The sequence below is a fragment of a genome, unplaced genomic scaffold (assembly GCF_019419815.1).
Source record: "Pyrus x bretschneideri cultivar Hongxiangsu unplaced genomic scaffold, Pyrus_bretschneideri_v1 Contig15, whole genome shotgun sequence".
NCBI classification, from domain to species: Eukaryota; Viridiplantae; Streptophyta; class Magnoliopsida; order Rosales; family Rosaceae; genus Pyrus; species Pyrus x bretschneideri.
Window position 1 is genome coordinate 6,898,210 of NW_025999446.1, and position 15,793 is coordinate 6,914,002.

Consider the following 15,793-nt stretch of genomic DNA (forward strand, 5'->3'; position numbering starts at 1 on the left):
TATAACTAGGTGCACAATGGCTTGCGCCGAGATTCCTAGAAATAGCCATAATGGTCTTTTTCAAGGCCTAGCTAACTAAAGGATTTTGGGTCTCTTGTCCTAATCAGTGGGGAACCGGGCCCTAGAAACGAATGGGGCACATTATGCAGTAAGCCTTATGGACGACTGCCCAGGAACCCTAAAGCTGCTACCAACTGCACTAAGGTAGCCTACGGTTTCCAGAAGACTGCATATGGCTTACCCATCGAACAGTAAGCCGCACTAAACTTATACAACCACACATTTTTGTGAAAGGTTAAACAAGTTAACGTGCATATACGAAGCTTTATCCACTGCCAACATGCTAAGCAGTCGATAAGCTTCACCTCTGCCAAGCGCGGAATGATCATTTGGATCTATACTAATTCCTAAAGTGTTATGATACTTGCTACGCAACCTACAGAGTTGGTTACATAAAATCAAGGAGTTCTCTAAAACCCTTGCTTACAAAATTCCATACAACCGCATACTTTAGATACGGACGGTTAGCAAATTTCATAACCCAAAAATCTTTAGCTTTAGTATGTTGTGATGCAGGCCACAGAGCTCAAAGGATTGAAGAAAGCCAAGGTTAACAACCTAGTGGTCACATAGACTTGTCTGTTTCTATAAGTAAGGCATTCAGCTGCTGACCCTATAGCTGACAACTTTGCAAAATTCTACACCAACATCCACGGCTGCATAGGCTACGTGGGCCTGTCTGCTTATTAAAAAGTAGCATACCTGCCGCTAGTCTAGAAGTCAAATATTGGGCATGAACAAAAGAAGCAAAGATGAAGAAAGGAAACAAGTTTCTTAAATTTTCTAGCAAAATTGATAAACAACTAACAAAGGCCGAAGGAGTTCAAGCAAAGCAAAAAACAGCAAGGAAAATAAAGAAAAACCTAAAGACTACTTCAGCAACTTGAACACTTCACGACTACTCGGTCGCCACACCTTCAATAGCAGTGACACCATCCAGCACTTCACCCCCAGCTACTCTAACCTAGGCACCAACCTCTCCGACTACTTCACCAATAGAAGCCTCAAATGTGAAGGCAAGCAAGTCTTTCGGAGAAACAGAGAATGTCTCGAAGTCTTTCCCAGCAAACTCAAAGTCAAATGGCCTACCAAAGAAATGATCTACATAACCCAACTTGTAGAAATCGACTTGACTTTGAGCAAGCGAAGCCCCCAGCTCAGCCTTTTCACCTTTCAGCTGCCCATTCTCCTTGAGCAGACCAACACGAACATGCTGCAGCTCATCCACTTCTTTCTTCAAACTTTTGTTGATCTTTAGTGCACCTTAGAGTTCCAACACTTAGGGTTCAATCCTATCAATGACCTTTTAGAAATGGATCACTGGGTTACAAGCAGTAATCAACTTTTCATCCTTTACATAAGCAGCGAAACGAAGTTCAGAAACGGCACGCTCAAGATATTGAATTCGAGGTATGTAACACTCGATCTACTTTGCACTTTCATACTTAACTTGGATAACGTCAAGTCAACGATCTCTTAGTAAGCGATCTCAAGCTGCAGAGAAGTGGGGGCAAAAATATTAGAACCCTTCAAAGTGACGAACTCAGATTCCAACCTATTGATCTTTTCGGCAATTCAATAAGCTTCGACTGCCACAGCCTTTGCCACCTCCTTGGTAGCCTTGGTATCCTCTTGGTCAAGGAACATAGACTCGATCTCCAGAATAGTCGTCTTTTGCATTATGACAAGTAGAGCAGTCTTCCCATACTCAGTTGTATGTTTCACAAAGGAACTTAGGCAAACAACCCCATTAATGTGATTAACAAACTTGGCATAAACGTTCATAAATTCAAGCAGATCTGATTTCAAAAAGCTCACGAATCTCAAAAGCCTCCCTAGAAGCAAGCTTAATGGATTTCTCATAGCTGCCCACGCGAGTAGTTTCTTCCTTCCCAACAGAAGAATCAGTCTTGGCAGCAGGGAGAGTAGGCCTAGGCGCCACTTTAGCAGCAGGGTCCACCTTATCACTCTTTATATTATCAAGCCTCTCCAAAGGTGAACCAGACTTAACTCCCAACGAACGCCTTAGCACTAGTTTCGGCACTGGGGGAACGACAAAACCTCTACACTGAGTAATCCTATCGGTAATTAAACTAGCCATTTTTGGAATGGAAGGCGTCATTGGCTCAAATCTAGCACCTTCATCTTTCTGGCCATTAGAAGCAAGTCAATCACAAGCCTGAGGGCCGTCGGTGAACCCTCACAAGCAGCGGATTCAGTCTTCAGCTATTTCTCAACCGGCATCTTTTGAGCAGGTGGGGAAGATCTTCTTTTTCCCACGTTTATTTGCAACAGGCTCCACAACGGTGATTAAACTAGCTAGTGCCTTCGTCTTGATCCGCTTTACCTCTTTTCTCGAGGGCAGTCACCTTTATCCCGACAAAGTGGACTAAGCAGCCAACGCCACCCACGGAACTCAAAAATGATACCTAGTGCAACATGCAGCTCCTTCATATCTGGAGAATTCTTAGGAGTCAAGCTGAATTCTAAATCTACAAGAACAAAGGGAGAAAATCAGTAAATTAGAAGGCAGCTTAACGAAAGTACAAAGCAACTGAGGGACTGAGCAATCTACTTAACAGAGATGAAAATCGTTGGAACATATAGCTCGGGAAAGAATCAGACTCCCACTCTCCACTTATCTCCAAAGTCTCCTTAGCCTAGTCATGATCTCCCTTGCTTGAGTGATCAAAGAGCCTATGGTGAGATCGCAGCTGCCCAACTCCCTCGATATAGCCTATGTCAAAGAAGTACCAAAATCCGTTAACAGTCAAGTCTAAGTAAAAAAATTGGCTTAGATTGGAAAACCCCACCATCACACAGACTGTATTGGGAGAACATTGAGCAGGGGCACACTTCATGAAGCAAAGCACCTCTTGGAAGAAACGTTGCATGGGAAAAGTAAATCCTAACACACAGTAGTAGGGGTGAAATTTAATGGCTATCCGAGCCCCACTATATAGCTTATGGCTACTGCCCTCCTTAACAAGCTTCACGCACACCCCCGACTGAATGGCATACCTTACTCAAAAACCCGCCTTAACGATACAACGGCAAAACACCATCCTCACTCTTGTGGCCTAAAGAAGACATGCTCGAAGAAATTTTACAAAGGCGCAAGGAAAATTCATTAGACGGCCGCACAAAAAAAAAAACGGTGTGCCAAGCTTCTCAGCCCAAGACAGCAATAAGGGGGCAGACGCTACTCAGCCCATTCAAGCAGGCCAAACTCTCGGCCTCTCTCTCTTTCTTCTATATCAGCACGGGCTAGAGCCCAGCATTCAAAAAAAAAAAAACAAGAAGAAAAAATAAGGCCCACGCCTCTTGATCCAACCACCATGCCAGCATAGGCCTAAGTCCAAACGGAGGGGAGCTGGCAGCCCCGCACCTTCTTTCCTCTCTTCTCTCCAGCATGGGCCCAAGCCCAGTTGCCCAAACTTAGTCCCAGGCATAACGGTCCAGACCACGGCACCCCAGTGCCTAAACCAAAGCTATCCCTCGCCTCGAGCCAAGCCACACACAGCAACAGCCCAGTAGTGACTTCCCAGCCACCTTTTCATGCCTTCTCGACCTCCATTGAACCAAATTTCAAGCCCTGAGGCTCCCTCCCAAAATTTACGAAGACAAGGTAAAATTAAGTTTGTCTTACCTTGGTGTGGCGTGAAGACGAAGAAAGCAATGAAACACGGTCATTTGCACGGGCAAGTGTAGAAGATTGTTAAGGGAGGGGGAACAAATATCCTCTAGCTTTCTCTCTCTTGTATGGTAGAATAAATTGCTCTTTAAAGTTGATTTAATAATCTACTTAAGGTAGACTTAAATAGACTTTAGAAGTAATTTATTTCCCTTTCCTAGAAGGATCTAATTTCCAATTAAAGAGGCAATCTACATCAAAATAAGAAACAATCATATGCTTCCTAAAGCAAGGAGACCTTTACACCTGCTGCCCTTTCCTGCAAGTAGCCCAACAGGTGTGGGGGCATTTGTAGAGCAAAAAATTATCAAGAAAAATATGGAGGTGACACGTGGACTTATGGGTTAAAAAGACAAAATTACCCTTAAGGCACATCGAGACTCCCACGCCCATACAACGGACAATAACGGCTCAATTGAGGTCAAAGGTGATTAAAATGGTATTCTTTCAAAACCTATTTCATCAATCCTCATCAAATCCTCCTCACAAGGTAACCCCTAATTATTCTTTTCAAATTAGGATTAATTAGTTAATTAATTGATTAATTGTCTAATTGATTGCAATTACACTCAAATCACCACCATAAGTGGCCGGTCCCTATTTCTTCAAATAAGGCCAGCCACAACCCTATAAATAGCTCTCATTTCTCCAAAAATCCTAAGTCCAATTTTCTTCTAAAATTCTCCAAATTTCTCCAAACATTTTCTCCCTCAAATTCTAACTTTGGTATCGGAGGTTCTTCGGCCAAAGCCCCATCCCCCCCTCCCCCAAAAATGTAGGCACATGAGTCTCTTGGCCTTGACCTAAGGTGTTAATTCTTTTGCAGGTGCATTTTCGTCCAAGAAGAAGAATGCAAAAATTTGCATCCACATCTATGTCTTTGGATTTCGCATATAGGAGCTACGAAGGGCTTTAGGGTTATGGAAACCTCACAGGATCAAGAACTACAACAATGATAGATACAATGAGATGTTTAGAAGCCAATGCACAGGTGGTTAGTAAAATGTGATATTAGGAGATCTATGCCTTGCTTCTTCTTTCTTTTTTTTTTTTTTTTTTTTTTTTGGGGGGGGAACCTCGATGATATAAGGGAAATTTTATTGATAACGAAAAAAGAAGTTACACCTAGTCAGGGGGGACATAAACCTTACCCCTCATAAAACAAAGATAACAAAAACAATACATGAAAAAGAAGGGGGGACATAAACCGTACCCTTCTAGAAACGAAAACAAGAGAGATACAAAGAAAAGAAGAGGGGACATAAAACCTAACCCCTCTGAAACCAAACCTAAAAAACCTGCAAAACAAGTTGAGCAACACAGCAAAGTTAGGGAAAAAAAAAAGAAAGTAAGACAAACCTTGATGCCAAGATGCACATTAATTTGAGAAGCAATAACCAGGCAAGCCAACATAGTCCGAAAACAATGCAGCACAAGCCGTTGGCGGAGAAGAATCATGCCAACTTAAAGTTGGAGAAGACAAGCCCATGTTAGCAAAATTGTTCGCAACAAAATTTCCCTCCCGATACATATGAGATGAGTAGAAAGTCATTTTCTGGATGCGGTCCAAACAAATAGACCATTACATACGAAAAGGCTATGGAGGATCAAAATTAGATGATTGAAAAGCAGAAATAACACTAAAGCTGTCACTTTCCAACCAAAGACAATGCCAACCCAGTTGATATGCAAACTCTACACCAATAATAATTGCAGATAATTCTACAAAAAAAGAGTTGCGATAACCAATCCATTGGCAGAAACCACCAAGAAAATGACCATGACAGTTCCTGAAAACTCCTCCACAAGCAACAGGACCAGGATTTCCTTTAGATAAACCATATGTATTAAGTTTAATCCAAGGAAACCAATGAGGAGATCAAAGGACAGGAAGAATAGTAGGCGCCTTGCGAGAGATAGTTCGGATCCCCATTGAAGAGATGATTCGAGTGTCAAAACCCTGAGAGTAACCAGGAATAAACTTTCCACCATGAATAATCGCAGAATTGATAAACATGCAGAGATGATGGAAACTGAGTGGTCAGCCATCAAAAATAAACTTATTTCGAGCCTTCCAAATAGTCGCAATAGTAGAAAGACCCGCAAAAATCCAAAGATTGTGCAACTGCTGGGAAAAGGGCTTACACACATAGATATCCCAAAAAACATCCAAAGAATTTGAAGATGGCAAAAAGGTACCAAAATGGCAAGCTAACCACCTCCAAAGCTGCCTAGATATCTGACAGCCGAAGAAAAGATGAGCAGTAGATTCTTCAGAATTACGACATAAACAACAAATGGATGCCAAGGAAATACCACATTGTTGAAGCACACCCTCGGTATGAAGTTTATCATGAAAAAGCCGCCAAACCAAAATAGATAGCTGTGGCGGAATAAAATGACACCAAATAACCTTAGCCCAAGCACAATCACTACGTTTCCTTCGAATAAGTTGATAACCAGAAGAAAAGGAAAACTTCCCGATACGTGAGGGCTCCCAAATCAATTTATCATCCTCAACATTTAAGGGCAAAGGTTGACGTAAAATTTGTTGCACCACAAAAGGGAATAAATTTATAAAAAAATCTGGGAAAGACCAATTTTGTGCTTCAATAACATCTAAAACCCCAGGAAGAACCTTAGGTGAAATGACCGAAGATAAACAAGGGCTAATAATATATTCATCCAACCATTTGTCAAACCAAAAGGAAACGGACTTGCCATCACCAATAATCCAACGACTATTATTATTCAGAATAGGCAAAGCACGCTTTAGACCATGCCACATAGAATACCGTAAATAGATATTTTGTTTTTTGGAAGGCGAAAGAGGAAAACGCTGACGAGCAAAAGAACCCCACAAAGAAGAGGATTGTAAAGCATCCCATCCAAAACTAAGCAAAGCCGTCAAGTTCAAGGAAGCTAAATCACGAAGACCAAGCCCACCTTCATTTTTAGGTCCACACAACATGCTCCAATCAACAGTTACCAACTTCTGGGAAGCTAAATCCCCTGACCAAATAAAATTCCTTGCACAAGCAGAAATATGTTTTAAAAGGCAAGATGGCAATTGATAAACTGAGAAACTATGAAGGAACAAGATTTGATAAACAGACTGCACTAATTGAAGTCGTCCAGCCATTGAGAGAAGTTTTCTTTTCCAACCTGAGAGGTGGGCTTTAGCCTTGTCAACCAAAGCTTGAAAGTGAATTCTCCTTGGCTTACCACAAAAAATGGGTACCCCAAGATAAGTGAAAGGAACAACACCCAAACGAAAGCCAAGGTGTCTCGATACATGAACTCTACGATGATCAAAGGAGGAGCCGAGATAAAAAGTACTCTTAGTTGCATTAACAAGTTGCCTTGATGCACGCCCATACTTATCCAAGAAATTTCGAAAAGATTGAAGAGATCGAACATTCCCACGACAAAAAATGAAAAGATCATCAGCATATAACACATGAGTAGGAGGGCAACAACCTCATGGGGCTGAAATAGTAGTAATCTGTCTAGTAAAGAAAAGCGAAGATAAACCTCTGCTTAGAGCTTCCTCCGCTAAACAAAAAAGAAGAGGAGAAAGAGGATCACCCTGACGTACACATGGGAGTAAGAGCAAAACCCATGCGGTGTGCTATTTACCAAAATTGAAAATTGAAAGGCGAGCTAATTGTAATAAAACATATACCCAGTCCACAAAGATGTGTGAAAAACCAAAGCTAGAAAGCACATGGAGAAAAAACTTCCAATTCAAAGTATCAAAAGCTTTAGCAATGTCGACTTTTATGCCTACATTACCACCAAAAGTCTTTTTGTCCATAAAATTGAACCCTTCTCAAACAAGCCCAATACAATCAGAAATATGTCTACCTTTTAAAAATGTCGTTTGCTGAGGAGAAATAATGCAAGTGGCAATTGGGCCGAGGCAATCAACAAGAATCTTTGGAATAATTTTGAATAGAAAATTAGTAAGAGCAATGGGCCGATACTGAGCAATAGTGGCAGCCCCATCAACTTTAGGAATAAGCACCACAAAGTTGCAATTAGCATTCGGATAAAGCCAACCACGCTTAAAAAAAAACTTGTACAAAAGTAATAACATCCAAACCAACAATATCCCAGCAAGACTGATAAAAGGAACCAGGAAAACCATTAAGTCTTGGAGCACTGGAGGCATCCATAGAAAAAACAGCACTTCTAATTTCTTCAGCTGAAGGTAAACAAGAAAGAGAAAAAATTTCCTCTTCACTAACCACAGGTGTAATTACACCACAAACATCCTCAATTCCAGTTGGTGCAAATGGAGAACTATATAAAGATCGATAAAAGTTTACCACATGATCAACAATAGCAGTATGAGAAGAAAGTACATTATCACCATCCAAAAGAGTAACAATCCTGGAAGAAGAATGCCTACCTCGAGCATAAGCATGGAAAAAAGCAGTATGACGATCACCCTTAGTAAGCCATTTAACTCGGACACGATCACGCCAGAAAGCTTCTTGCATACGAAGAGTATCGAGGACAACTATCTTAGCCACAACTTCCTTATTAAACCTCTCTTCAGAATTCCCATCAAAACAAATAATATCTTGGATATTATGAAGTTTTTCCTTAGCAATAGTGACATTTTTGTGGACATCGCCAAAAGTATTAGAGTTCCAATCACGAAGGCAACGCTTAAGGGCTTTAAGCTTTTCCAACATAACAAACATAGGACACCCATATGCAATAGTTGACTACCAACACTTAGCAACCAAATCAGAGAATCCTGAATGTAATGTCCACATGGACTAAAATCGAAAAGGGCACGGTCCTCCAAGAGAAATAGCAGAAGCCGAGAAAACTAGACAATTATGATTAGAAACAACCCTGGGCAAAGCTGAACAACTAGTATGAGACCAAGATTGTAACCAGCATGTGTCACAAAGAGAGCGGTCAAGACGTCTCTCCATGTAACCACAAACACTCCAACCATTAGTCTAAGTGTAAAAAGCACCAATAGTATCCATATGAGTAAAGTCACAAAGCTTAGTAGTACTACGAAAGTCCTTGCACGAAGTTCGAGCAGGTAAGTGACCACCCATTTGCTCATGTGCTCCAAGAATAGCATTAAAGTCACCAATTGCCATCCACAGTACTATAGTATTAGAACGAATATTTAAGAGATCGCACCATAAAGCATGACGAAGAGTCGAAGTAGTAACTGCAAAGACAATAATAAACTGAGAAAGAAAACCATCATAAGAAGCCTGAAAAGTAACTTGTTGCCCTGAAGAAGAAATCACAGTAGGAGAACAATAACTCGTAGAATGCAAAACCCAAATATTAGGCATTAAATCACCCCTATTATTAACAGCAAGCAAAGATAGACCTAATGAATTCCAATAAGCAAAAGGAATAGAATCAAAAGTAACCATAGGTTCAGATATGCAAACCAAGTCGGGATGATGGGAATGACAAACATTAGAAAGCTCTGTACGCGTATCAGAATTCCTAATACCGCGAATATTCAAATAAACTAACTTCATTTAGAGGTAGAGACAACTTGTCTTCCTGCCCTCGTAACATAGGGTTCTTCTTGCCTACATACGTCAACTTTTTGGTTTTTTTTTTCTGTTTCTTCTGCTGAGATTTACTAAGAACTAGGGTAAAGTCATTGGAGACCTTCCCTGAATCCACAACATTGATCTCATTCCTCGGACCAAAACTAGGTGGAACATCTCCATCAACATTAGAATCAATATGGGCAATATTATTTTCTTTAATAGGCTCATCATCGGTCTCCCTTGAAAGAGTGTCATTCAAGTTACAAGAAGGGGTATCATCAATATTATTGGTTGGTTGTAACTCTATAAGCTGTCTATTAGAATTTGTCTCTAACTGACCATGAAGATCTGCCGACGAATCAATAACCTTGTCAGCCAACACACTTAACTCGGTATTCACAACACTGATTAATATTTGATTTGCAAAATCGTTAACTTGTTCAACATGTCGTTGCTCAAGAGAGCTACAAAGTGGGACCTCCATATCATTATTAAGTCCAGGAGAACGCTCATTATGAATAATTTCAACTGAAGGAGAACGTTCCTTGTGTATAGTATCACCTGAAGGAGAAACAGTCTTAGTAGATGGTTTTGGACAATAAACCTGAGGAGTTGGTGAGCGTCTGCGACGGTGAGCCTCAATATCTAGTTGCATCCCATCTGAATGATTGCCCTTTAAATGCCTACATTTGTTTGTATAATGGCCAATTACACCACAATTTCCACAAGTTGAAGGCAAATTCTCATAAATAATATCAACAGAGAAACCATGTTGTTCTCACTCAACCATAATAGATGAAGGCAAATCAGCAGAAAGATCCACATCCACCAGAATTCTAGCATAATAACCATATAACTTTTCACGTGTAGCATGATCCAACTGAAGTGGGGTACCCACCCACAAGCAATTTCCATAAGAATGCGAGGGTGCCAATACTCTTGACTTAACCCATATATTTTGATCCATACCTGTGCATGAGTTTGGGGAAGGACGTCACCAGGCTTGAAGTCCGGTTGCCATTGGGACAACCTAAAAAGACCAAATTGAAGTGTGCAGGTTCCACCACCCCACACTCTTCTCATGTCTTCTTCGGTGGAAAAATGAAGATCAAAATATCCTTTGCCTAAAGGCACTAGTTTCCAAGAATTCTGAAGCTTCCATAAAGAAGCCAAGGCACTCTTGAGAGACTCAGTCTTCATCGGCATCGTTCCTTTTTTTAACAAAAGTCTACCAATTAGGTTTGTTCTGCATGACGGTAATTGTTCTTGATAAAGGTTCTCACTAATCTTAACATAAGTCCCATCGCCTCGAACAGTAGGAATAGGAAATTGACTTAAATTAACTGAAGTTTATGCACCATTTGTGACAATGGAAGCAAAGGTCCTTGCTTTTGGGGATTGTCCGGATAATGAACCAGTGGCAATATTCAATTTGGAAGGAGTGGCAAAGTCAAGAAAGCCCCATGGGCATAGGACAGTGGGTGACTTGTCCATGAAAAGCAATCAGCCTAAAACAAATTGCATTCCAAAAGAATATTAAAAAAATTAGAAATTAACCTGTTGAAAAGTGGGTAGATGTGGGCAACAATGGAAGTCTTCTCTAAAGGAGAGCCCAAGTCTGCAGGTGCAGACGACCCCCTCAAATTGCAGAGCTTAAAACCCCAATTTCAGCAATAAGTTACTGCTACGACAGCAGAACGCAAAGACCCAATACCCACTTCGGTGCGGAACGCAAGGACCCAATACCCAAATCGGCGCTGGGACGCTGGGATGACACCGGCAGTGATACCGACAAAGCCTAGAAACACGAACCCGTCGGCGCGTTCGTTTCCTTTGTTCGCAGGCGCGTTCTTTTTCTAAAAGCGCGTGCCTATGTCCTATGCCTTGCTAATCTAGCACACCCTCCTACTCTTCGATGAGCACCCTCATAATCATGTGTAATTAGTAGGCAGGATGTTGTTTAATGTCGTGCTAATTACTAATTAGTGTACATTAGACAAAAGCTTATGTTTACCATGGTCAGAACGAACCTACGCGTGGTTAAACCATGCTTGTTTGAGAGGCATTCCGTCCTTTCTCTCCCCCTTCTGTTGGATGTGATCTAGAATGGGTGTCGGCATTGATTAACATTGACTCAGCAGCATGGAATGTCGACTGGATTAATTCTTTGTTTTCTCCTGGTGAGGCGGCCATGATACACACTATTCCTCTAAGCGGCATGCTTCCCCCAGATCAATTAATGTGACACTATGATGCTAAAGGCGCTTTCTCGGTCAAAAGTGCCTACAAAGTTGCTTATGACATGCGGGATCAACCGTCCACTTCGAATCAAAGTATCCCTGCGGCTTTGATGTGGAATTCTATCCGGAAAGTCAATGTTCCAGGTAAGATTAAAATGTGTGTTTGGAGAGCTTGTAACATTCTCCATACCCTTTCTGAGGTGATGTCAAAAGGAGTGGAGGTGGACAACACTAGCGTTTTTTGTAGTTCCTCTTCAGAGTCAGCGCTACATGTGTTTAGTTTTTGTCCATTCGCCTATGCAGTCTATCTCTCTGCCAACATGAATTTTGATTCCCAACATGGAGTTCTCACCTCTTTCTGCGACTGGTTTTCTCAGTGTGCAACCTCTATTTCTCCAGGTCAGCTCAATTACTTTTTGGTGCTTCTTCATTCAATATGGCGTGCTAAAAACTCTCTATTGTGGGATGGCAAACTTGAGAACCCTGCCTTAGTGAGCTATATGGCTAGTCTTCATTTGAACGAGTTCCTTAAAGCCTTTGAATTCGGTTGGGTTCGAAAATTTGGTTTAACGTGCTTATTTTCTCTTAGTAACACATTGTTTGATTTGCAAATTTGATTTAAAACACTGTTGTTTGGGGCCCTAATCCCAATGGAAATTTCTCGGTGAAGTCCGCGACTTGGCTCCAATTAGAGGAATTAAACACATCTCCAACGCAAATGCTTATTAATAGGATCTGGAAGCAAATTATGCCTCCTCCATTTGAACGAGTTCCTTAAAGCCTCTGAATTCGGTTTGGTTCGAAAATTTGGTTTAACGTGCTTATTTTCTCTTAGTGACACATTGTTTGATTTGCAAATTTGATTTAAGACACTGTTGTTTGGGACCCTAATCCCAATGGAAATTTCTCGATGAAGTCCGCGACTTGACTCCAATTAGAGGAATTAAACACATCTCCAACGCAAATGCTTATTAATAGGATCTGGAAGCAAATTATGCCTCCTAAGATTAAGTTATTTGCCTAGACTCTGGTCAAGGGTAGATTACAAACTAGTAAACGTCTTAGCAAGTTTTTACCCAATGTAAATAACCAGTGCCCGATGTGTCATAACCAAGAGGAAGATCAGGACCATCTTTTTCTTCATTGCCAGCATGCTAAGCAGGTATGGACCTGTTCAAATGAAATTCATTTAGCTACTATTGCCGACAACCTCAAAGTAAATGATTGGTTGAGTACCTTGCCACACGCAGGAAAATTTGAAATTAGCTGTTTAAGTAAAGCTCTGGCTATTTGCTGGCAAATCTGGAACGATAGGAATGCACTTATATTCAGGAATGAGAAACCTATACAATACCGATCTGTTCTTAGAGCCCTCTCAACGGCTAAAGATTATTTTAAAGAGAATACTAATCTCGCTAAGCAATCTGAGGCAGGCATCAAAGAGATATTGATTATATGGCAGTGCCCTCCTCCTCCGTATGTTAGAATAATTTTGATGGGTATGTTTCAAAATCTATGGCTGCTGGAGGATTCGTAGTTAGAAATTGAAGGCTGATATCATTTTCTTTGTTGTCAACAGATTTGGGTGTATTACAACTTTGTTTTTGTCACAAAAATGCATTCTTTTTTTCTTAGAATTCTAATTTTGACGAGACCTAAAGATATGAAGAACTTCATTGACATTATTGTGAGCGTAGTCATATCTATTAATGTGGATGTGCTCACTTCTATGCATTTGAGGTCAACTAATTTAGGTCTACTTACGTCATCGTCAACCGAAATGTTTAAAAATAGCTCCGTCTAGAAGTATAGCCCCGCAAAAAAAAAAAATAAATATATATATATATATATATATTTAAATGAATAGTATCAGGCCATATTCATAAACCATCTCCAACCGAATAGGCTAAACATAGGCCCTCGATACTTTATTAGTTTTAAGTTTGTACTTTAAATTTATTAATTAATTTAGTTAAACTACTGTTGAATGTTTTCAAATTTAATCATTGAATTCAAATCAATTATTGCAAATGAGAAGCTGGATCCCAAAAAATGGGTTAAGAGCCACACTAAATTTGGCTAGCCTAATGCCTCTTTGGCCAAATAATAGTGGACTCTATAAAATTATAACCTAGTCATCGGTTGGAGATAAGTCTTTGAACAAATTATATCATTCTTTTGGCTTTTGAACTTTTAACACTCTCCGGTGTAAATGTCCTTACAATTTTTTTAAGGGAAGGACATATTTCATTCATGAAGGAGCAAATACATACAAGATTTACATAGATCAAGAACTTGACCCAAAAGGGGGTACCAACGAAGATCTGAAAATATATATACAAGAGAATAATCTTATGTTGCAAGACAACGTCGGAAGAGACAAAGAATTCACAGAAACCAATGCATGCAAGGTCCTGCCAACTCAAGTAGTTAGAACTAAAATCGTTAACATTATTCCTTAGTAGTTTGGGTCAACACATGCAGAAAGATCGTATGACATATATACATGTATTCATTTGTCACACCAATGATAATTGTAAAATGTTGTATGCGTTAAGCCAACTTGTGTAGTTAGAAAATATTATGCTTTAACCTGAACGCGCATTAGGTGGTAAATAAGATGCATTTGTTTTCTTAAATTAGTTATTGTGGGATCTTTTGGTGTGATTGACTTGACATGTCATATAGAATAATAGAGGTCAAGTTAGAAATATGAAAATTGAACATTATTCATAACCACGGTGAAACTTGCAAATATATCAACAATGTGATTTTCCTCTTATTTATTTTTAAATGAAAAGAAATACAATATTCACTCTTTATTCAGAAGCTCCAATTATAAGTCAAAACACTGTTTCAAAACTTAAAGAAAAAGGGAATGAAAACCACACCAATGCATTGTATGATGCCAAAAGATCACACAACTACTTATTAATGCTTTTTGCTGCAACAGGCAATATTAATTTAGTTGTAGGAGTCTTGGTTCTCCAAGAGGTAGTTCTCAATCAACTTGAAGAGGTGGGAAGCCTTCTCTTTGCCAGCCTTAACATGCTCTTCCTTGATCTCAACGTCACCTTTTGTGTGGTAGTGGCTTATGCTCTTGATGACGGAACCGCTGCCGGAAGCCACCAACTTGGTCTCATAAGAGATCTTCTCAATTGTCTCAGTGATAGCATCTCCTTCGATCACACTGTACTTGTAAACAAAGTTGTCCTTGTCAACCCCATCAATTCTGTGCTTCACATAGCTGTATGTGCTACCTTCACCGAAGTTGATCTTCTTAATGGTTCCAACTCCGCCATCTCCTTCAAGGATCTCAGTGCTCTTCACTGCCTGTGGTGCAATCTTGGGGATGAGGTTGTCAGCATCAAGAACAAAAGCATTGTACAACCTAGCAGGGGGGATGACAGAGGTGAACTCGAATTCGTATGTGAAAACACCCATGATTCTGAGAAGTGTTTGGAAAGTAAGAAAATAGAAATTGATGAAGAGGAAGATGATGTAATGGGAGGTTTTGAGTTGTGAAGAAGTGAGGGAGGAGGTATGTATTTATAGGTTGAGGCCGATGGTTGATCATAAGGTTTTATTATGCAAGTTCCTGCTTGGTTCTATTCATTTACGTGGGAACCATTACTTTTTCTACGTGGAATTTTGTATTTTAGTAAAGAGGAAGGGAAGGACCATCTGGATATTGAAAAAGAAAATACCCAATTAATCACGAGGTCGACTATAACCTCAATTATTTTCCATATATAACATGGGTTTGTACTATGAGATTCCATTTGATGATAAACATTAGTATGAGAACATGCATGAACCATGCATGTGGGACTTCTCATAATTCAATTTTCGTTGTCTACTACTGTATAGTTGACAATTTTGAGTCATTTTTCATTTGGCTGTGTCCTTAAATAGGTTAACAGGGACGAGGACTGTGCATTGGGATAACAGCATAAATCATACTTGTTACAGTTGAAATTATTTTGAGCCATTTCCATTTGGAGAGGTGAAAGCCTAAAGGAAAACGGTGGCCAATCAATGTTGACAAATTGCAACTAGCTAATGCTGAAATACAAGTCAAGTCGCCCTAATTTGAACGTCTGGAGTTTGACCAAAAAAAAAAAAATTGAACTTCTAGAAGTGCATACTATTTGTAAGATACGTACTAATATTAACTAATTAACCTCCGTAAAATTTATTGGAAAATCTAAACAACTTGGTTCGTTTTTATGTTAGGGTGTTTTTGATATGGT

General features: G+C 40.0%; 1 protein-coding gene across 1 annotated transcript; it reads right to left on the reverse strand.

The window, feature by feature from the left end:
* Window positions 1–14,295: 14,295 nt before the first annotated feature.
* On the reverse strand, window positions 14,296–15,072 carry LOC103952458 (major strawberry allergen Fra a 1-3-like). Its single transcript, XM_009364042.3, has one exon. It carries the CDS (start codon window positions 14,982–14,984, stop codon window positions 14,505–14,507), a length of 480 nt encoding a protein of 159 aa, XP_009362317.1. The 5' UTR covers window positions 14,985–15,072; the 3' UTR covers window positions 14,296–14,504.
* Window positions 15,073–15,793: the final 721 nt, after the last annotated feature.